The 23,500-nt window shown below is 43.8% G+C and overlaps 1 protein-coding gene across 3 annotated transcripts in view; it reads right to left on the bottom strand.

Moving 5' to 3' along the window:
* mib1 (MIB E3 ubiquitin protein ligase 1) overlaps positions 1-20,819 on the bottom strand; it is a 65,154-nt gene extending 44,335 nt beyond the window's left edge. For all 3 annotated transcript variants that reach the window (XM_080837139.1, XM_080837140.1, XM_080837141.1), the window contains exons 1-10: positions 20,703-20,819; positions 19,168-19,400; positions 18,611-18,782; positions 8,078-8,207; positions 7,382-7,486; positions 5,610-5,676; positions 4,794-4,998; positions 3,531-3,714; positions 1,115-1,259; positions 584-717 (exon numbers count right to left, since the gene is read on the bottom strand). In XM_080837139.1, coding sequence (XP_080693265.1) covers positions 584-717; positions 1,115-1,259; positions 3,531-3,714; positions 4,794-4,998; positions 5,610-5,676; positions 7,382-7,486; positions 8,078-8,207; positions 18,611-18,782; positions 19,168-19,396 — 1,371 coding nt within the window. In that variant the 5' untranslated portion in view covers positions 19,397-19,400; positions 20,703-20,819. The remainder of the gene's footprint in view (positions 1-583; positions 718-1,114; positions 1,260-3,530; positions 3,715-4,793; positions 4,999-5,609; positions 5,677-7,381; positions 7,487-8,077; positions 8,208-18,610; positions 18,783-19,167; positions 19,401-20,702) is intronic.
* Positions 20,820-23,500: the final 2,681 nt, after the last annotated feature.

Here is a 23,500-nt window from a genome sequence, read left to right as displayed (position 1 = left end):
CCCCTCCCTCTGCCCGCGGCCATTACTCCTTCAAACGGCAGCGGGGGCACGATGCCAGCCGTCAGCACGCTGGCACCACGCACGGCACCAAGCTAACACCCCGTGCCTCCCCGCCTGTGTAATGAGCCTGCAGTGGGAGCAGGGGAGAGAGGGTCACTAGAGAGAGAGGGGAGGATAGAGAGAGAGAATGAGAGAACAAAGGAGAGTGATAATAAGAGAGAGGGGAGAGAAAATGAAGGGAGGAGAGAAACCGAAAGACAAGAGAGGAGAGCAGGACAGACTCCATCTAGGATGCAGACTGGGACGACTGCAGCAGGGTATCTGGGTTAGTCTCAGAAACCCAGTTTACTGACAGGACAGGTCTACTGCAACTTTTAAAACTGAGGCCTCACACCTGCATGGGATCTGTGGTTCAATGCCAAATCCACCAGAGATGTTCAAAGTGAAGATCTTTCTACAATGTCTGCCCTCTAATGATTTGGTAGCCCTGTGTACAATTACACATCGCGTCTCAGGTTCTGAGCAATACAGACTGAGAACCTGCAGAAGAACTGTTTGAAAGGATTCACACGAGGGCACTCACGTCCACGTCAGGTCTCTTCATGATGTCCTCCACCTTGGCCAGGTCACCGTTGGCAGCTGCCTTCACCAACTCCTCGTTGATGTCACCCGACTCCTGGGTCTCAAAGAGCTTCTTCAGCAGCTGAGATAGACGCTCTGAGAAAAACACAGTTACACATTCCATCAATCAATCAGGGTCCTCACACCTAATGAGAGGAAGTGGTAATGAGAGCGGCACAATATCATTTTCTTCAAGGTTGCAGATTATTCGGATCCCAAAAAAGTACAATATCCGCGTCATATCCGATAAATCCACAGCCCTTCTTCAACTTGCATGTCTACACACATTGTTTGTACATCTAACAAAAAGCAATACTAAGCTGCCGGCGCAATATAAGAATCTAAGATTCAGGCATGCCTGAAGCCACTAATTTCAAGAGCCAGGAAGGATAATAGGGCCTTTAAGAGTCCATTTATAACATGAGAGTGAACGTTGGGCAACCCTGCAGGAGTGTGCCTGACTGCAGGTTGCTCCAGGTGCATCTCCTCCTACCTCCAGAGGCGTTGGTGACGGCCGAGCCGGAGGGAGCCACTTTGGTGACGGCGGCTGGGTTGTACGTCCACGAGGTGCCGCACACCTCCACCTTCAGATCGCTGTCCGAGTAGATCTGCTGCACACGGCCCACCTTTCCCAGCGTCTGCAGCGGGCAACACAACCATGGGTGTGAGACAGAGAGTGTGTGTGTGTTAGTGTGTGTGTGTGACAGAGTGTGAGTGTGAGTGTGTGTGAGAGAGAGAGAGAGAGAGAGAGAGAGAGAGAGAGAGAGAGAGAGAGAGAGAGAGAGAGAGAGAGAGAGAGAGAGAGAGAGAGAGAGAGAGAGTGTGTGTGTGTGTGTGTGTGTGTGTGAGTGTGAGTGTGAGTGTGAGTGTGAGTGTGAGTGTGAGTGTGAGTGTGAGTGTGAGAGAGAGAGAGAGAGAGAGAGAGAGAGCATGTTTGTGTTTACATGCTCCCAACCTCCACCATCTCAAAGGACACTGCCCTAAGCATTCTTAAAACAGGGAGGAGAGAGCAAATCAATAACTCTAGAGTTTTCCTTTTAAAAATGAGATTGGCTTATTTAAAATGAGAATACCCAGAGGCCCCTGGGCTTGTAGGACCATTTCTCATTTCTATTGCTCAAACCTGGAACTATTGGTATTTTGTTAAGCCTTGTCCGCTGAGGACAACAAAGAAGGGGGGGGGGGGGGGGGGGGGGGGGGTATTGGAGAAATATAAACCAAGCACGAAGAGCAAGGGCCCTTAGCAGCCAGTGCCCACACCTGCCTGCATCCTCTCTCTTGCTCCTGGAGACAAAGAGATCATCCACAGGCATAAACGCCAGGCCGTAGCCACGCTTTAAAGCTCATCAGCTCCAAGAAGTTATTTGGCATGGGATGTTTCTGCACTTCTTAGCTCAAGCTGTATCAAAGTTTTTTTTTTTTTACGGACAGTTTATATAGAGGGGAGGGGGGGCAGATAAAAACAGTTTCCAACGCACACTAGGGCCCTTCAAACTGTGGTGGTAATAGCCGATAGACGAAAGGTTGTGAGAGCGAAGAACACTTGAGAGCCTTGCAGCATTCCAGTTTAAATTGATGGGATACTTGGAATGACACCCCAGGCCGAGTTGGGCTTTGGAGAGATTGCTTCCAATTTTGAATTCCATCATTTTCCCCGGAAGATACGGGCCAAGGCGTAGCCTACGTCCAGTAGAACAATTACAGTAAAATCCCATGTTGATGAGGCAGCAATTTGCAATGGCAATCACTATTAGTTTGGTGTCAAATTCACTGCAACTTCATGATTCACCTAACTTCCATCAGCTTCATTTCTCACTAACCCACATACGGCAAGAATATTCTACACTACTCCATTTGTGCAATCCACATCAGCCTAAACACAGTAGAGTTAGCCACTGTCTCTGAACCTAGGGCATGTGGTTATAACCATCTTATACTACAGCACTTTGCACTACTTTCACTTCACCAGCACTGAGAGTTATGATGATCTGTGGTGCGTCAACTAACAGAGTTAAAACACGTATGGAGTTAAGCAATTTCCCAAAAGAAGTGTCTCAAATGCCAATATGTCAGATCACAGTTTTGGTTTCAATACTATGTCTGAAACTGTTCTACACTGCTACAAAATTCAGTAGCTGAAAAAAGTTTTTTTTTTTTAAAAGTCCTCACTACCAGTGAACATGAAATTAACTGAGATAGAACGAATGGGAATTACTTGGTGATTTCGGGAGGCGTTTAGATTATGCTAGATGCTGTCAGTAGTCAAAAAAGTGAAACCCAAATCAATAGGAAGACTCACCCTTAGGGGCAAATTAAATGAAAAGAGGGCTTCAGCTACATTTTGACTTCCTTTCGATAAAATGGCTGAAAGGGGATTTAAAAAAACAAAAGGCCACGTTCCAGCCGAGCTGTTTCTTGTGCCTGTGCCGCCGGTAAAGGATGTGGCGTCCTTGGGCTTTCACTTTGGCCAGGCGCTAAATCTTCTTATCGAACCGATAATGCTCCTGAGTACACAGATTTGGCTTTTTAGCTCAGCTCGATAGGTTAAAGAATGAACGAATTCAGGCGTTTGAGCCCGGAGATGGATGGCCTACACACCAGACCCACTGCAGTCTGCACAGGCACAAAAGAATGCAGCGTTCTGGGCTAAGAAGAATACAAGACTCCCCTGTGAAAAATCACTGCAGTGGCCTGCTCATACATACTCTCCAGAATATGCTACGCTTCGAAATTGGATGTTCTCACCATGGACGTTACACTGCACGACAGTTTGTGCTCTGCTTTGAGCTTGAGCGTCATACGTATATCTGCCTGTCCCGACACTCTACACATGTCTTTGGCCTTACGAGTTGGGGTCAGGGGGGGTGTGGGTTGGGTTGGTTGGGGTCAGGGGGGGTGTGGGGACTCACCGGGAGCATGGCCTCTGCCCACTCGCCGTGTCCTCTCTGCAGCAGCTTGATGCGGTCGATGTCGTAGCAGATCTGCACCAGGTCACCCACCACGAACTGGGAGGCGCCGCCCTCGGCCCCTGCAGCCACGTCGCCGCTGCGCACCACATTGGCCTTCGTCAGCACTGCCGGGTTGAACGTCCACCTGAACAGGATACAGCCCCGGGTTAAAAACAACATCTAGACAGAAAGTAAGAATAATAATAATAATATAATAATACTTAATTTTTATACAGCGCTTTTCTAGGTACCCAAAGACGCTGACGCTGTTGTGACAAACAACACAATACAACAGTAAAAATATAAAAGACAAAGGATCAAACAGACAGAACAATTTTAGAGTATAAAGCTGTGCAAGATGGGTCATCTAGTGAGGGGGGAGAGGGCAGGGGCTAACAGGTGAAGGCGAGTTTACAAAGGTGAGTTTTGAGGGTTTGTATGAATGATGCAATGGTGGGAGCCTGACGGATGTGGATGGGGAGGGCACACTCCAGAGGGAGGGTGCAGCAACAGAGAAAGCCCTGTCACCCCAGGTCCGGCGCTTAGTCCTGAGGGTCTTCAGAGTGTTTGTGCTGTCGGACCTGAGGCAAAGGGTTGGGGCGTGAAGGGGGAGGAGGTCTGAAACGTAAGGAGGGGGCCAGGTTGTTTGTAGGTGGTGAGTAATATTTTGAAGTCTATCCTGTACTTGACCGGGAGAGCCAGTGGAGGTTGCGTAGGACCGGGGTGATGTGTTCATAGCGGCGGGTGGAGGTGAACAGTCGAGCGGCAGAGTTCTGAACATGTTGAAGTTTATTGAGGACTGTGTTGGGCAGCCATAGAGGATGCTATTGCAGTAATCAAGTCTGGAGGTTATAAGGGCACGGATTAGAATTTGGGTGGTGGCAGAGGACAGAGAGGGCCGGAGGCGTGCAATGTTCTTGAGGTGGAAGAAGGCAGCTTTAGTGATGTGATTAGCGTGGGGTAAGAAAGAGAGGGTGGGGTTGAGGATGATACCAAGGTTGCGGACCTGGGTAGAGGGGGTGATGATGGAGATGATATTGAGAGAGAAAGTCTGGGCTGAGCGTGTGAGGTGTTTAGGGCCAATTATGAGTACTTCAGATTTAATGCATTTAAGAAGAGTAATGGCGTAAAACACATGCTCTTCCAGCATTGCATTGCTCATCTCACCCTCAAGCATAAGCCGTCAGGTGACATCTATATGGACCTGGGTGGCAGGGGACTCACCTATTCCCACTGGGGTACTGGACCACGATGTCGTGGTCTTCGTCAATCCCACAGACTGTGCCGGTGGTGGTGAGCGTCTCAAACATGCCGTCAGTCCAGCCTCCGTGCCCGTGCTGCAGGGACTGCACGATCTCCAGATCAAGGTCGATGTTGACCAGGTCTCCTATCTGCAGGCCCCCAGGATTCCTACTGCCATTCTGCTCACCTATGAATGCACAAAGCAACAAAGTCAAACAACAACCCAAAAAACGAACATGGCTCAACTTGAAAATGACCTTTAAGAGGTTCAATATTATAGTGTACTTTTCCATTTGCATTTTGAAGGACACCAGTATTTGACTAAACTCAGAGAGTAAGGTATGTGCTGACGCACACATTCCAGAAGCGGTGATGTAAACCTTCTCTTACAACACTGAACGCCCACACAAGCTGGGACAAGTAGCCCAAGAGGGCATTCATTCAGGCATGTTTCTGATGGGGTGCTGTATGATACCGAAATTACTCCAAATAACTCTTCAGTAAGAAACAAGTTCTGTCCACAACATCCATATTGGTATTTCATGTCATTACGGCATTACACTGAACACTCAAGCTCAAGAGTCCAGAGTGTGTTTTGCACAGTGCTGCCATCTAGTGGAACTGCATTGGAATATAGTCATGATGTTCATATTGCCCACTGTAGTTGTCCATAATTTCATCTTTTTTACCTGTAACCCATGTTAAGTAAAAGCCAAGTCTTCCAGGGCTTGTAACATTCATGTTTCCCCAAAGTACCTCCATAGCTGCTATGCCCCCCTCTTCCCCATAATTACTTACCCAATACGGGGCAGTGGTCTCTGTAAAAAGTGCCCCCTTTGGCATCTTGGACGCATTTTAAATCAGACTTAAAAAAGGGGAAAAAAGACAAGGATCAACAGTTAGGTTTACACCCAAACACTGCATGTATTATAACACAGATCTTTACCGACAATGCATTATTTTTCCTTCTTTACAAAAAACATTAGTGTGTAGGCATTCACATACCCCATCCTGTGCTGGCAGGGAATGTCAAAGAAATCCTTCTAGGCCATTTTGTACTGACTACCCCACCCAGCCCCTGCTTGTTTGATTGTTTGCCGTCACCTGCCGTGTAGCTACCATATGTCATTGTTTTCAATAGTAGCCATCACAAAGAATACAGACACTGTAATTATTCAGTCCTTAGACTATTTTAGGCATGCTAAATTCTAAAATGACATAACCAATACTTTTAGCAATGGCTCATCAAAGTACTGCGTTAGCCTCAATATTTGATCACTGCTCCATACACAATATCACACAAAAGGATGTGGCAGTGATTCCGGAGCAATTGCAGGAGCAAGGCCATAATGTGCACCAGGCAATTGCAGCTGTGCTGATATTCAATATAACAGCATGAAGTATGATCACGGCTATTGAACAACAGTTCTCCAAGTACCCTTCCTTTAAAAATGCTATCTGACACAATAGTCTTGTTCATTATGTTTCCCAAAAGCAGCATGACAATGGAGTAGTTCCAAGTGTCTTGACAGACAGTTTGGCTGACGCATAGGCCTTCATCAAAAAAGACAAGAACAAGAAAATGACATCTTTAAACTTACATAAATGTACTAACTGTGGCAGCTGAGTGCTGCCTGATGTAAGAGTACTAGAACAATCATAAACACCAGGGCCATTGCCATGTTATTTTTTTAAAAGTTGCAAATGGTGTCGTCTTTCATTCTATAACTTTTTCAGATCAAAGTTCTTTTTATAAATACACTGAAAATAACATTCTAGCCTGCACAACGTCTCCTTATGACGTGCTTGACAGTAGTCCTATCATACTTGATTAATTTAAAACATATCTGAAGTGAAACATTTAAAGATTTTGATCTTCAACTTCTGCTCAATGTCATACTGGAACATTGACTTTTAACAGATTTCCACTTAAAACATCACAGCAATGGACAGTGCCACAGACTTAAAACAGGCAAGAATAATTCAAAAATAGCATTTCATTGCCTCAGACGAGTTATTGTGTAAAGTAATGGACAAAAGGCACGTGTCTTCAACAGAAAACAGACCATGGCTATTTCAGTAGCACAAAGCATGGAGTATGATTCCCCAGCAGATGTGCCACAGAACTTGGGGGACACCCATTTTAATAACAAAGGAAAAGCTGTTGCAGCTACTGGCCAAATTCAGATGATGCATGGCAGAAACCAACCAATGGGGGAAGAGGCTGCTGGTCATCTGGACCCAATGGGAGGGGCATGGGAGGGGGCTAAGCAGACCGCCCCCCCCCCCCTCCCCTCGTAAGTGACCTCCATGTTCTCCCCGTTTCCTCTTTATAAAAGGGAGAGGGAACAGATTTCTTTTTATTATGTAGATGTCCCCCTCCAGCTGCTCGCACAATAGGGCCTGCACATGCCGGCTGCATGGCCTTCACAAAGGGCCCAACCACTGCAGACCAACTGAGGACCTTGCTTATTTCCTCCCCCCCTCCCCCCCTCTGCTGTGGGCAGACACAAAGGAGAGACAGCCCACCCCCCCTCTCCTCTTTTTATGTGCGGCTGTGGGTTGCTCACCATGCCCTCAAAGCCAACTCTGTAGAGGTTCTTGGCTCCATTGTCCCACAGGACGTACGCCGCACTGTGAGGGCTGGCTGCACTCCAGTCTTGGATCTCTGTAACCTGGCAGACACGAGGCAGACAGGAGGAAGACAGGATCAGAAAGCGGGAGCAACAAGAGTGATGAGAGGGTGCAGATGGGGAGAGAGGTGGAGGAGGGTGGATATGGAGAGAGAGAGAGACATTCTTACACACTTATGAGGATTGTTCGACCTCTGCTTTTAACTCAATTCACCATAAATTAAGGACACCCTATACAGCCCGAATTTTCAAATTACTTCAGATTTATTACACTTGCTCGTTCATTCAGCAGGCACTGGAATCCACTTTCATTCATTATGATTTATGGGTGCAGGTAAGGCTTCTCATTAATGCTTGCACTGGGAATCAACCCCCCCAAATGTAGTGTTGTTCACACCTTGCTTTGTGAGCTGTGCTAGAAGAGCAGTAAGCCCTGTAATGGCACTGTAAACTCCTAAAATGATCTCCTTCTCCTACTTCAAAACATTTGTCAGCACTCATCAAAACACAGAAGGCTGCTACCTGCTCTGCCCAAATGAGCTGAATTTCACCCGTGCTAGAAAACCCCCAAACATTCAGCAGTTCATCTCAAAACATCTCGAGGTGGGAGACTGAACACAGGTGAGAACCTACCTTCCCCCTCCGACCATTGCCACCATCCTGGTCCTCCCACTGCCAGTCCACGCCGCGCACCACACGGCCTCCGGTGAAGATGCCCCTGGCTGTGATTTTCTTGGACTTGCGCCGAGATTCCAGGAGGACCCTGCAGAGAGATCGGTGAAAAACAGTGAGAAGAGCCATCCTGGTGCAGGGGCCTTGCCTTCAATCCATTACTCATCCCACATTATGTGCTAATTTGGTTCAACGCTATTTAGTGCTAAACACTTAGCAAGTTACAAATACTGTACAGTCAAACAAAGAAATACAGACAATCATATTCATCTACTTTTGATGGCCTCTACAGGAACACCGCATTCAACACAAACAGGCAAACTGAATGTGCCAATCTACAGAGTGGTTGTACAAACAAAGCGTGCAATAGCGTCTTCATAGATGTCAGATTTCTTTCAGGCCCAGATTCTACTTCTACTGCGACTGCTTACAACTTTCATAGTAGGTTGGGGCTTTTAAATTATTAAATGTCTAAATTTGAAGCAGCACGCAAGCCACAATGTAACATTTTTGTTGATATGTGATTAAGATACTTCACTGTTTAGATCAACATGACTTTAAATGTGAAAAGGAAAGAGGCACAGCTTGTATTAAAAGGTTAAATAGTCTATTCCCCATGTCCCCCTTTAAAAGTAGTGATTAAATCCCTTTCTAACAAAAGAGGCTACAACATGCAGTTTCGTGGAATAAAAACTAAATGGAATAAAAATGGGCTTACAATTCCTTCTATTAATTACTGTGATGGAATAACTCCCACTTAGCTATTGGCTCTGTACTATTTGGATGAACAAAAGCATAATTGTATGCCTGCAGGTGTAGCAAGGATGATTCATCGCACGCTGCCTTTGTTAATTATATGTTAGAGGGGATCAAAACATACATCAGCAATAATGTGTCTTCACACGTTCTATCATTTAAATTGTGAAAAAAAAATTATAATTCAACAAGTGGGTATGCAGGCACAGTGTTATCAAAACAAGCCCAGCCCCTGTTTAAAAGTGTGGGGGCGAAAACAGTTTATACAAAAATAAGAGCGTTGCACAGCAATGCTTAGTCTACCATCTGGAAGCTGACCTATGCATTACCACAACAGTGAGGGAGCCGTGTGGCCAGATGGCCATCTCTGATCCTCAGAGCTTTACAGGCATGTACGTTCATTTTTTTTAAACCCTTACCCCCCACACACACATCCTACCCCCCACACACACACACACACACATCCTACCCCTCCCCCAGCCAGTCGCCCTCTTAACTGCAGAGGCCATCTCAACCTGAGAACACAAGAACCCAGAGTCATCAAATCCAGCTCGTGTTTAGACACGCAACTGTAGGCGTTGCGAGGGGTGGGGCGGTTCATGTGTGCAGACTAGGCCGTAGAGGCCTGAATGCCAGAGAACATGGAACCTGCACTGGATCCCCACAGGATGAGCTCTGGGTGTTTTAGACTAGAGAGGGCACTGACAGGGGCCTCCGCTACTGCGCCTTACTCACAAATCCTGCTGATGTGTGTGCGATGACAGGCTGAAAGGGGGCGTCAGCTTTTTTTTTTAACATTCTGTTACCAAAGAAACACTGTACTTGTTTATGCTTTCAGCGTATGAGAAGCCATAATGAAAATGAATGATTAATTAGACAAATTAAGTTAAGAAGGGGGTTAAACAATATACAATGAAACTATTTGACTGAACTTCCCCGCGGATAGAAACTTAATGTAAGCAAAACTAAAAACTGTCAAAACAATTGGGAGAGAGCTAGAATGATCTTGTACACTCGGAAAATATTGGGTCAATACGTCTCCACAATGTACATTGACTCCAGCTGGGGAAAAGTAGTCTTACCTAGCGTACACATAGGAGTGGATGTAATATATAGCTTCAGGATCAATTTCCACAAGCGTGAAATCCTTTATAAATGGCACAGTACTTAATAAGACTGATGGATAACTCATTGCTAATTACTCACACACTACATTATGAACAGATAAGCTCTGCCAGATAGAGTCTGGCCTGCCCGTGCGGGTGAGTTTACGAGCATGAAAAGAGGTACAAGACTCCTGACACACAGCCTGATAGATAATGGCTCTCAAAGGGATCCCAGTGTTTGGGAGATTCAATTAAGTCCCATCACAGAGCTCTAAGTGATTGAATAGTGTTTACACGTGAGCTATAATGCAGGCAGCATTTTGATCAGGCAGTGCTTTCGATTCACGATAAGACTATCTGAAGGTGCACACATTTTAACAAAAAGGTTCATACATTAGGCCCTATTCGCAAAAACGAGTTCATACAAAGGAAACGATAAATGGATTTCAATTAGATTAAACAAAATGGGAATTCCACTGTGTGAGGAACCGATATGTGGTGTGGGTGGGGGTGGGGAGGTTGTATCGGATTTTACTAGGCCCCGGCTGGCTCATACGTCACTCTGAATGTTAAACACACAGAAACTACTCTGGCTGTGCTGCAAGCATGGCAGCTGGCTGGTCATAGGCCATCTCACACATGTCTCTCTTTGCCTGCCCTACAGGCCCTGGTCTGGAGTCCACACAGAGAGCAGGGGCTGCTTGGCAGCTGCAAGAGGAAACACACCCCTCAATCTCGTCACGGCCGAGCACAGACCCCCCGACAGCTCAGTTTGTGGAAGTGCAATGAAGCTGATGCTGAAGATAAAGTCACACGTGGTTGAAAGGACAGCTGTTGAGCCGCCCCATTGTTTCCCCATTTTATGGAAGGCGGTTGTGGGGTCAATCCAGAGGAAATGGCTACAGATCTTCTGGATGCTGCTCGTCATCAACATTAGGCAAAGCCTGCTAATAGCACTGCCAACACCTTCATTTCTATTTGTGTCTCCTTTTATCTGTTCTTAATGAAGTGTACCCTGTACCGGTCTTTTAGGGAAAATATGTTTAGAAAACCATTTGGCCAAACCCACTCTGGCAAAAAAAAGGATATGTAGTATACACGGCAACACAGCACTAGTGCAACACATTACACACTGTGAATGTTCTTCCTATAATTCATTACTGTAGTATTAAGGGAGTTGTACACACTCAAAGCTCAACGCAAATAAAACAAAACAAAACATGGCGTATGTTTCATTACTGTAGGTTGGACCGATGCACAGTTTATCGAAACAAACTTCACAGTAATATAGGCTCATAGTAACATAATCTCATTTAGGCTATAGGCAACCTTTAACTTATGTCTCATCTATCTGGCTTTAAAGGGGCTAATCGCAAGTCTTTCTATTACTAAGTTAGTTATTCTTGAGACACTAGGAAGCAACCACAATTTCAATCACCATTTCCTCTGTTAGTCTGCCCTTAACCCAAGACTGCACTGAAACCTCAATTCATAATGTAATTGTAATGGGATGACATTTGATCAGTCAGCTGTTTTTGTCAGGCCAATTAGTCCAAATTAATTGGAGTGAAGCTTGTCCTCATTTCTTCCAACCCGAAGACATTACATCGAAACTTCTGGGATATGAAGACTGTAACATCAACCAGCAAACTCTCTGATTATTGCAGCTGAGGTTGATTGGGTTTTGAGGAACAAGTTTCATACGAGTTGGAATTAACTCTGAAAACAGGCAACTGACATGAAAAGAGGAACACTTCACTCATTCACAGGCAGTGGGTTCAAAAGCTTACTCAAGCTTTTCGAGACACACAAGCAGGCGCTCTCGAATTCCCAGTCTCCTAACAGCTCATTACCACTTAAGCAAAGGGTGAGCTGATTAGATGGTTGAAGTTACGTTTCATATGAGCAAGCTGTTCTAAATACAGAAACCTATAATACTGAAAAGGCTCCAGTTCTTAGATATTACTGCATACTGCCAGACAACAGTCATGGAAAAATACAGAACTCACACAATTACTAACAATATGAAGCCCGTTGCAAGGGGAGCCTAATTGAGACATAAAAATAGTTTAAAACCACAGCAGACTAAATGATTTGTCTACACTGCAGTACGTTTCTGGCTCATCGCACTATGGTCTCATCTGTGTGCTCTGTTAAAATGCTTTGCTTGAATAACTAGGCTAGACGTTGTAACTTGAAGAACTCCTCATATCCTTTATTTTCTCTAAAACCAGACACACTAAACATTCTCAGGGGATAAAATGTCACTTCAGTGTCTCACATCAACTCATTTTCAAAGCACTGTATGTTTCAGACAACCAACTACAAAACTACGTGCATTCATATTAGTGTAAGACCAATGCGGTATTTTTTAGGGCCAACACTATGAAGATGTCCAGCCAAAAATTGCCAATATTTCAATAGAAATAGAAGAGAAATAGGCTCTAAACCACATCCATTCTTTGTATGAACTGCTCTTGCTAATCTCTTATTTGAATCCATCTGCAGCAGGTCTGAGAAAAAGGCTAAGAAACTAGCTTTGAGTTTTTGCATGGGCAAGTTACATTTAAAATTATAAACCTACAATTCCTCCTAAATTATAGGCCCCGATACTGAGCTCATCTGGCCTCACAGGTTATCTGTGAGGCTCATATTTAAGATGCAGCATGTGTGCGAGGGCGTGCATGTTCAAGACATGCGAGCAGGGGCGGAGTGGGACACAAAAATCCACAGGGACAATTCTCACTGAACCGGCCCACCACCGGCCCACAACGAGCCCACAACTGGCCCAACCCATCCCCTCCACCTCCCATATATCTACTACACAAATAAAATGTATGGACTTAACGGAAATATGACCACTAGATGGCAGAAGGAAAATCACACAATTGACAATAAAGTGTAGGTTTAAAGCTTTTATGTGTTTGCTGCAAATAAACAGATGCTGATATACAGTAACATCAAAATTAAATTATAAAATTGTATGACAGACCGACCTGGATCAACAACATAAATAATACATACGTATTTAAGCTTAAAAAAGGAAGTATAGACAATGCCAACCTAATAAAACAGGTAATTAAATAACTAGAAAACCAGGTACTTTGAAAAGGTCTGTATATAATTCTCTTCTTATTTTTTCACCAAGTAGTAGTATTAGTATTTTTATTCAGTGACAGAACAAGAAATACAGATAGTCAGTATTAACGTGTATAATTACAGTGTGTGAACAGGCTCAGGTAGAAGCAAATAATGCTTAAATATGCCTAACCTATGCTCTAAAGAATTTTAAGCTACCTTTCAAACAAATAATTTACATTTGTAGCTCTCAAAAATAGCTACACTGAACAAGTCATAATGGAATTGGTCAGCATAATGAATGAAATTGGTCATATTAAATTGTAATGAAAACAAAATATCTTGACAAATGAAGCACCTCCAGCCTTAAAACATGAGCTGTCGTCTCAGAAGGTCACTGGTCTCTGCAACCTTGTTGATCACCCCATCAGTGTCCAAGGACATGAGAATTTTTTTTTCTGTTGCCATGAGCATAAATGCTTCCAGGTGCTCTTGGGAAATAGTGCTCCTAAGTCTGTTTTTCACAAACTTAAGTGTAGAGAAACTTCTCTCGCAGGCAACTTGAGTAGTGGATAGTGTTAAAAGAAATTTGTAGGCCATTCCAATTACGTGATATGAATTGGTCAGTAAATTGTATTGTGCCAAGATAAGGTAAACACAAATGCAACAATTCTTACACATACGACACTTGACTAATTCTGGCCCTTCCACATCCCCTGGATCTTCTTCCACACCATCCTCTGTGCCTTCAGGTGAATCATCTTCTCCAGAGGTCTGTACCTTGTACTCCTCTAGGGGTGACAGCTTTAATCTCTCCCATTGTGAGGCTAGGCTTGTCAGCTCAGCCTGTAAGGTACCAGTAGTAGCTCTGGCATCATACCTCATCAAGCAATTGCTGAGGTTTTGCATTGCAGATCCTGGAAGGCCCTTATCCTTTACCTCTGGGAAGTTTTTTGGATCAAGGCAGGCAAAATCTGAGCAAAGCATTCCACTCACTGCAAAGCGATCATGGATACTTTGAGTGACAGTGTCCATAATTACATTATGGATGGTCACCTCAAAGTCCCTCTCAGTTACTGTTGATGGTTCATCTTCTGCCACCTCTCCTGGCATGATTTTCTTTTTCCTCAACCGTTTTTTAGGTAGTGCTTCCTCCACCTCCATCTCACAGTCCTCCTTCTCCAGCAACTCATTAGCCCACTCCACAAACTGGTCTGCAGCTGCTTTAACTCCACTGAAGTCTCGTACACACTTCTTCAGCTCATCCTCAGTTCCAACTACCAGGCGGTGTGCAGTCAGGAGATCCATCCCACTTGTCTGCAGGTATTTAGACAGGGGTGATGTGTGCTCAAAAATCCTTAGGAAGATTTGGGCTGTGAGAATTGTCTCATATTTTAGGAGACCCTCAATGTATCCTTTGGCCTTGGCTCTAACAGTAGGCTTCGAAGTTGTGTTGAGCTGCACTGCTATTAGAGCCAAGACCACGTCAACATACAGTGCACTGTCAGGCCTTCCAAAACACCCAAACACCTTTGTCAGGGCAGCATCTTTTGCCCACCACCGTGTTTGCCCTATTGGAGAGAGTCTTCTGTGCCGCTTGTCTGTGCTTGTTTCTTCCCATGTTTTCATTCGTTTGTACGAATCCCTTATGAAGACAGCAATATCATTTAGCAGATTGAAAAGCGATGCACTCTGAATCACACTGCCTGTTGTTTCTGCCAAAACCAGGTTCAAGACATGTGCATAGCACCAGACATGGATTTGGTTGGGGGCCTCCTCTGATAGAAAGGCAGAGAAGCCATTGTACCTGCCCTGCATATTGGCTGCCCCATCAGTAGCACTCCCTACACAACATGACACATCAAGATTTAGACTTGTGAGTGTGTCTTTCAGGAGCTCCAGAAAATACTCCCCAGTAGAGGCCTCACAATCGACCAGAGCAACCAACCTCTCATGGATAATATCTGTGACATATCTGAGAATCACAGAGCACTGGTCTTTGGATGTGATGTCTTGAGTGGTGTCAATCTGGACAGAAAACATCTTAGCTTCTCTGACCTCACTGGCAATTGTCTCCTTTATCAGCTGACTGATCACTTTGACAACCTTGTTGATGATATCTTTGGAAAGCAGAGTGACCAATGAACCTCTGCCTCTTGCCCCAGCTTCATGCTGTTTTTTACTTTTTCCGATACATTCAGACAAATGTTGTTGCAGGCAGGGGTCATACATACTCAGAAGCTTGATCATTTCAAGGAAGCTACCATGGTCTAAACTTGGGTCTTCCAAGGTGTAGGCAGCTTCAAATTTTGACCCCCGGTAGCTCAGACCCCGTTTTCCAATTACCTTGACAACATTGACCACACGATCCATCACTTGCCTTTTTCTTCTGACCTGCTCTTGATGCAGGGACAGCTGGTTCACCCTTAATCTAGACTCAATGTCACCTTTATGTGCCTTCAAAAAGTAAGCCTCTGCACAGCCTCGATGAATACGACTACATTCATGCTCCTCTATTCTCTGATGAACATGCTTCCAGGATTGCATGCCTCCTCTAACAAAAGCACTGTCAAAAGCAGAGGACTTTGAAAATGCCAAACAAACTGTGCAGAAGAGAGCATGGCTTTCTTCACAGTAAGTCAACCACTTGCGGTTGACCCCATCACTGCTATGAAAAATGCTAGGCAAGGTTCTTCTTGGGGTTTGTTGGGGGTGGTATTGAAAAAATAAAGACAGATCTTTAGACTGGGGACGGGCAAAATAATTGAAGATTTGAATCACCCCCTCATCTGGTTCAGCCTCTTTACTTTGAATTTCCTTCTCAGCTGGTCCAGCCTCTGTACTCCTCTCATCCCTCTCCTCATCCCTCTCCTCATCCATCTCCTCATTCCTCTCCTCATCCATCTCCTCATCCCTCTCTTCATCCCTCTCCTCTCTGGTTTCTGTTTCTGTCCTGGACCCTGACCTGGACCCTGAGGCTTCACTCTTCCTTACACTGACCAACAGATCATCTTCCTCTATGTCTGCTTAAGATGACAAAAAATAAAAACAGCTATCAACATTATTCCCACTACATGGTTAAATGCAACACAATTACATAAATCATGCATAAAAAAAAATTGCATATGAATGACCCACACTTATGTTATACTAAGACAACATGTCTTTTCAATAGAATGACCCATTCTCCATATCTTGCAATCATTACATTTCATGATCATATTTCTCTAATGAACGTCTGCATGTTGTTAAGCCTATAAACTGCATTTTTGAGCAATGTGTGCACCTATACTTGTATCTGTGACTTCTTCTCCTAGCATTGTTTGATCAGCATCATCACTGGGCTGAGTCTGATTAACCTTACTTACCACTTACTAATCATTATATTACCTCTACCTCATTCACTTATTTTTACTTATTACCACCACTAATACTTACACCTGCACTTTATATATTTCATATATATCTTCACTTCCTTCCTCAATTGATGCTAGTCCCAATTCTGTTCATATTTCATACCTAACTCTTACTGTATCTTATTTATTCACTTATTCCACTTAACATTTTCACATACTCTGCAGTTTTATTAATATTTTGCACTTCTGGTTAGATGCTAAACTGCATTTCGTTGTCTCAGTACTTGTACTCTGTGCAATGAAAATAAAGTTGAATCTAATCTAATGCAGTGTTGATGTGTGTATGACAGACATGTGTATTTGTATATGAACATTTATGGAAATACGGAACAAATCGCGTCCCGTCTTAGCTCAAATGTTATGCTAATTCGCAACAATGTGTCCTGTCAACTCACTCGCATCAGTAGTTGACGGCTGATTGAATAAATCAGTAATCCTTGTACATTTCGATGCACTCTCCTCCAGCATCCGCCTCTTTCTCAGTCTGGCCTTTTCGGCCCCTCCTTTCTCCTTTCTTTTATGTCCCTCCATCAGGTCTGCTCCACCTGCTCTCTCTCCCTGATAGCCGCTAATTTATCTCCCTACGTTCACTTGATAAAGGCAGAACGATACGCATTTCCCATGATGCCTTGCTCTGACGATTGTACATTCATTTATGAAGAAAAACTAATTAAATCGCTGGCCAATTTATATTTGTGGTCATGACAATAATGTAGCGTCTGAATAAAAAGAATTACATCAATATAGGAGGCTAAACAAAAATCAGTAGGCTGTATTAATGGTAGTGAGTTTAACACCCACCATGAATGAGATGTCAAGAGACAAAAAGTGCTATAAATATTGGTTGGACCACATTATCTACCAAGCGTCGGAGAACTTAGAGATTTCCACGTTACAACGATGTGATGTTGACGCAGAAGTCAATGGGCCGATCATGAACTTCACACGGCTGCGGAGGCCGCCTTAAAGGCTGCTTCATTTCAGTTCTTTGGCCGACCGGCCCGCCGGGAAAAGTCCCGGTTCTCCCGATGGCCACTCCGCCCCTGCATGCGAGAGAGACAGGGCCTACTAACAGGGTCCTGCTATCGATGTTGCGGGTACAGTTCTCTATGGTCATCTTATTTTAGCTACGCACCAGATCGTGTACCCCATTTTAAAAAGCATTCAATTAGCGTACAAACACCATCAGTGGTTGCTTGGATAACAACTAATGCATCAGGATAGAACACCTATGGCTTTTCTTCAGGAATCTAGATAAATATACACTGATGCCGATAAAGCCCCCCACTTACGGGCTACATCGCCGAGGGGACATAGGTTCAGGTCTGGCCTGATGTAATTTCCCTATCGTCTCCCCACCGCTTCGGTTCCTGTCATTACTTCACTGTCCTATCCAAATAAAGGCATAAAAAGCCCAAAAATAAATCGTAAAAATATATATAGAGAGCGTCAAAAAATTGCAAATATCGGCCCGATTATGTAACGACCAGATAATCGGTCCATCCCTAATTCATATCTGAACTTAACCCTTAATGCAATCAGCATATGTACCAAGACTGGCCGTCATGACTGGGCCCATGCTGCCATGTGGTGGCGAGATGGCTCGCACCTCAGCTCTCTTTCTCACAGCACATGGCATAGCCTCTGTGCGGGCAGATCAACTGTGTGAGCTCAAAAAAAATCATAACAGTCTAACAGACTTGGCAGTCATTCTTCAATCAATCTGAAATCACACTGCATTTAATCTGTTCCCCAGTAGGAAGACTGACATTTGATTTTCTTTCATTACAGTAAATAAAACAATGTCAATGTTTTTTTTTTTTTCAAACTGCTTATCATTAGTTCTGCAAGGTACCTACAATAGCTGGCCTGCATTCCTTTCAGCCAAGGCACCATGCTCTACTGCTGACACTGGAGGAAAGGCCTGTCGCCTGGCAACAACTGCCAGAGGGCTGAGGACATGTGCTCAGTCTGCATGTTGTGTCAGGCTCATGTCTTGCCCTCTCCACTTGCGGAAGATGAAAATGAATTGTCTGGCATGGCAAGGCCACCCAAAACTCTTTAGACTGCAAATGGTGATCAAGACAGAGCTGAGGAGACGAGCCAGAGGTCTGTAGTAAGGGGGGGGTAATGCTTACCTCTCGCTTCCCGGTGTAGTGATTCTGTAGAACCTGTGTCGCAGGTGGTGCTTGTCTCCATGGTAACACGTGGTGCAGAGGTCATAGTTGGTGCACTCAGCACACTTCCAGCGGATGCCAATGATGGGCTGCTGACGGCAGGTGTCACACATGGTGCCATCATGCTTAATACCTTTAAAAAAAAAAAAAAGACATCAGCTGTATAATTACAAAACAGGCTCACGGTCCACTATTTAGGCAGGATGGAATGTGCATAGCCTATATTATGCATGACAATATAATAAGCATTTGGTTTTCAGGCTACTGGACAAAAAACGCACACACATTTTAGACAATGGCCAAAGAACTCTACCCACAAGACACAGACCAGTGGAAAAACACGGAAGTTAGAAAGAATTTAGGGGTGTCAAGTCACACTCACTGAAGTCAACATATATAGTTGTCCTTTGTCATGAAACCGTCAAGTTAATGATCAGCCTGCCAAGATGTCCACTGACTCAGCGTAGACTTAAAGTAAGGGCTGCTACAATACTCCGCTGAGAAAGAAGTATCCTTACCTGTGGGTGCGCTGTCCAATATCCTCACGTCGTAAGCCCCAGAGCAGCGATAATTGGCAGCAGTCCCGTTATCCCAAACTACCACCACTTCCTCAGGACTTTCAAAACTTCTCACTGTTCCAACATGTCCTTCTCCACCGTCCTGTTTCCCCCATTTCCAGTCCGGTCCACGGACAACCCTTGCCCCCACTCCTTCCATCATGATTCGGTTATTCCTTCCGGTCGTCATTTCGCTACAAATAACGCAGTCACAAAAATACCAAAAAAAACTTACTGACAAACTTGCTGGTTGAATCGATCCTGGACTGAAGACAAATCTATTGCATTCGTTCAGTAGCAGACATGCAAAGCCTCAATAGCTTTGGTTAAAGTAGACAGCTAGCTAGGATAGCTAACCAGCCCTGCAGTTTCTAACCTCAGTCCTGAAACATTTAGTGATGACAGTTAGCTAACAACAACACGGGATGATAGCTAGCTAGCTAGCTAAACCTACGAATAATTGCCAAAGTTACGGAAATGGGCCAGTATTTCAGTTCATAAAGAGGCATAATGAAAAATACCGAAATGCATCAACCAAACCAGCAAGCTAGCCGGCTATTCTTGCTTGCTATTCTTCTCTGACCGCAGCGTTAACCACAGGAATACTGTGAGGATACGGTGTGTTCAAGACTACTACTGGTAACCTAATACAAGTATAGGATATGATTAGTAGAAGACCATGTGAATATTCACTAGGTAGGTAACTTACACCTCACTTCGGTGGTTTAACAAACTGTCCATGGTTAAATTATCGAAAGTCGACAAGCAGTTGTCACAGCAGAAAGTTGTCCTAAAGTTGCGAGCGTGCTGGCAAACGAACTAAGCAAAGATGAGCACAATATCTTGTCCTGTTCACCAGTTTACATTTCCTGGCTAAACAAAACAACGCTAGCTTCGCATTTACTGGCCAGCCTTGGGACAAAGCTATGATAGCTAACTTAACATCACAAGCTAACAAGTCCTGCTGTTTTTCACATCAAACGTTTGGTATTTGCAAGATGGGGAATGTGTCCTTCTGTCCGTGCTGGAGCTGGAAAAATAACTGTATCCGACAAGTTTCTTAATCTACTGCAGGGCTGAAGTTGGATGAAACATACGAGAAAGACTCAACAGATGGAACCAACTTCTTGTGACGCGTTTTCCAGCTTCGTCTGTGTGCTTTCCATGAGAACGCCTACAACAATGGGGGGTCGATCTCAAGATGGGGGTGTTAAGGCTACAGGCTAGCTAACAAACTATGCCAGCTAGCTCCCGATTACCATATCTTGCTTTACGTTGAGGCAATCATTCATCTATGCTTATATCATTCAAGCCAGGTAGTCTCAGTTTTGCTGATGTTGTTGTTTAAATCCCAATATATATATAAAAAATACCATCAGAGCTTTTCACCAAGTAGCCACATCGCCACGAAAAGGGATACCTTTGTTCATGCTTTCCAAAATATTCTAGCTACCGCCACAACTTCAGCATCCCACGCCTTTCGAAAAATTACTTACTTTAGATACACATAGGATTTCCTTGTTTGAAGATTTATTGTCGGTGAAATGGAAACACCATTCGAAAGTGTTGTTTTGGTGGAATGTTTCGTTAGAGTAAAACTGAAGTCGCCATTACTGTCAATCAGGGCTCAAGCAGGCGAAGGAAGGAATTGTTTGGTATCGTGCAGTTCCCGTGGCGTCGGATGACGTAACGAGAGGTTTAACCCTCTGCAAGCCAACAAACAACCCAGTGACATGAGTTCCCCCTGCTGGTCTGCCCTACAAAGGCAAAGAGCAGTATGTGCATTCCTGCTGGTGGCGACCAGTGATATTTTACCAGTGGCTAATGACTGATCATACGTCGACCAGTGGACATAGCACAGACGGGACGCTCTCAGCGTTTCACACACACATACAATCTAACTTTTACACCAGACAGTGCTAACCAGTCACGAATTACACTGTGCACTACATCAGATTTCAAGCCACATTACAGCAGACTACATTTCCATTAATATACATTAAGTTACATTTCGATGTAGGCCTACTTGCTTACGTATGTTACATACTGTCTGACATATTTCCCTGGCTACCCTGGTAGGTATTTGCATTTAGATCTAGATATTCTATAGTTTATATATTGTTCATTCTATTGCATTTGCTCAAATTCCTCTTTACACATTAGTCTCCTCATAGTTTTTCAATTAAAAGGGAAGGACCTATGTAATATTCACAAGTTAGTTATAGTCTTTGAAAGTTGTGTATTTGCTCTGACTGCCATGTCAACGAGCCTGGCTCTTTTCAGTAAGGGTGCAAGTAAGTGAATCCAACACCAGTTTTTGTCCAGGTGAGGTGATTGCTCTCTCTTATCACTACACACACACACACACTCGCTTTCTCTCTCTCTGTCTCTCTCTCTCTCTCTCTTTCTCTCTTTCTCTCTCTCTCTCTCTCTCTCTCAAACACACACACACACACGCGCACACACACACACACACACACACACACACACACACACACACACACACACACACTGCCTAGGAGCTGCCCAGTGATCCCATTGTGGAACCTAGGTCCTGGGCCAATAAAAAGCTCCACTACCGAAATTAGAATCAGAATCGTGTTTATTGGCCAAGTAGGTTTTCACATACAAGGAATTTCACTCTGGGATTAGTGGCCCTCAATGTACTAACACAGAAATATACCACATAATAGTTTAGAATAAAATAATACAAATAATTTGTAGGTAATGTATCATTTCTACAGTGGGCATTATAGTGTCCCATGGTTATTGCCGAGTGCCAGAGTGACACAGTGACAGTCAAAAACACATGGGAGAGCACGCCCAGCCCCAGAAAAAAAAAATGTCCAAAACACAAACCATTCATGTTTCGGCCACATTTTCTCATTCAGTCTGTAGACTATTCTTCATTTGTAGGTTGGGGGCACTGCTCTAAACTATTTATTGGTCTGGTTAATCCTTAAGGCATGAGCAGTAAGCTGACATTTTTTAAACCATTCTTGCATGAAATCTGGCTAAAACTGTATGCCATTGTGTTTAGGGTTCATACCGTAATCTATACACCAAAACTAAAACTGCAAGAAGCCTGGTGTTATGATTGATGAGCAACTTGATTTCTCTGAGCATGGAACTTCTGTCTCGAGGTCTATACTATAATACTATTATATTCAGACCCTATCTCAAACAATATGGTACACAATTTCTTGTGCAGAACCTAGTTCTCTCTAGACTACTAGGCCTGCAATGCAATTTTCAATGCAATCCAGAATGTGGCAGCGCATTTGAAATTGCTGATGGTCGGCCAAAGAGGACACATGAAACTCTAGTCAGAAAAGAGGCTTCTGTTATCACATCCTAGGGAGAGAGACCCAGGACACTACATTATTAGTTTCAGTATTATTATTATTTGCATTGTTGTTATTTATAGGCTTTCTTTAAAATGATACTTGATGTTATGTTCATTTATTTTCATTACTCGTATTACTTCATTTTGTCATTATTTTTACAGTTTTTTATCTGATGTTTCGTACGCCACTTTGGATAAAATGCTCTGCTAAATACCTTAACTATAACTAACTATAACTAGGCCTATATGATATAAAATTTACCAGTGAGTCTTTGAACAAATGTCTTACAGTAATAATTTAAATGTTGAACAGGCAGTGTGCTTGATTATAGAAAACTATGTTATTACTGTGACCACTGTTTTCACTGTAGCCACAAAACATGTGCAATAACTGAAATGGTTCAATAGGGGGCAATAACAGTTTCTAGACTAGAGACCGGAAGACTATTGAAGTGCACTCTGCTGAGGGCGATATTATTCTATGGGCTGTCTCTGCTTGTATTCAAAGGTATTTTATTGCAGTAGTTTAATTTAAAAGGAATACATTCTTAGGAGATGATGATGATGTTGGTGAAAAAGGTGTAGAATAAACGCCCTGCCAGCTGTCCAGACCAATATGGGTTAATGAACTGTACATTGTAGGATATGGTTCCGTTATGTAACAAAGAGATCAAATGCTGTCCACAGAGATGACAGAACCAATATTCCCACAGTAATTTTACAAAACACGGAAACAAAATAATATCGTCGGTGCCTGACTTTTTCCATTCTCTTGATGACTGCGTAAAACGAAACTTATGATGATGAAAGAGCGCCACTTATCGGCAAGATGTAGCATAGGTTATAAAGCACCGTTCCCCTTGACTCTCCTCTGCTCAATTGGACACGGACCCGGCAAAGAGGCGTTGATTGTCTCTGCAGCTACCAAAAGCGCGAGGTAACAGGGAC

This window comes from Sprattus sprattus, assembly GCF_963457725.1.
Source record: "Sprattus sprattus genome assembly, chromosome: 4".
Classification (NCBI taxonomy): Eukaryota; Metazoa; Chordata; class Actinopteri; order Clupeiformes; family Clupeidae; genus Sprattus; species Sprattus sprattus.
The sequence above is the reverse complement of the archived record's forward strand: the minus strand, read 5'-3'. Positions and strand labels throughout refer to the sequence as shown.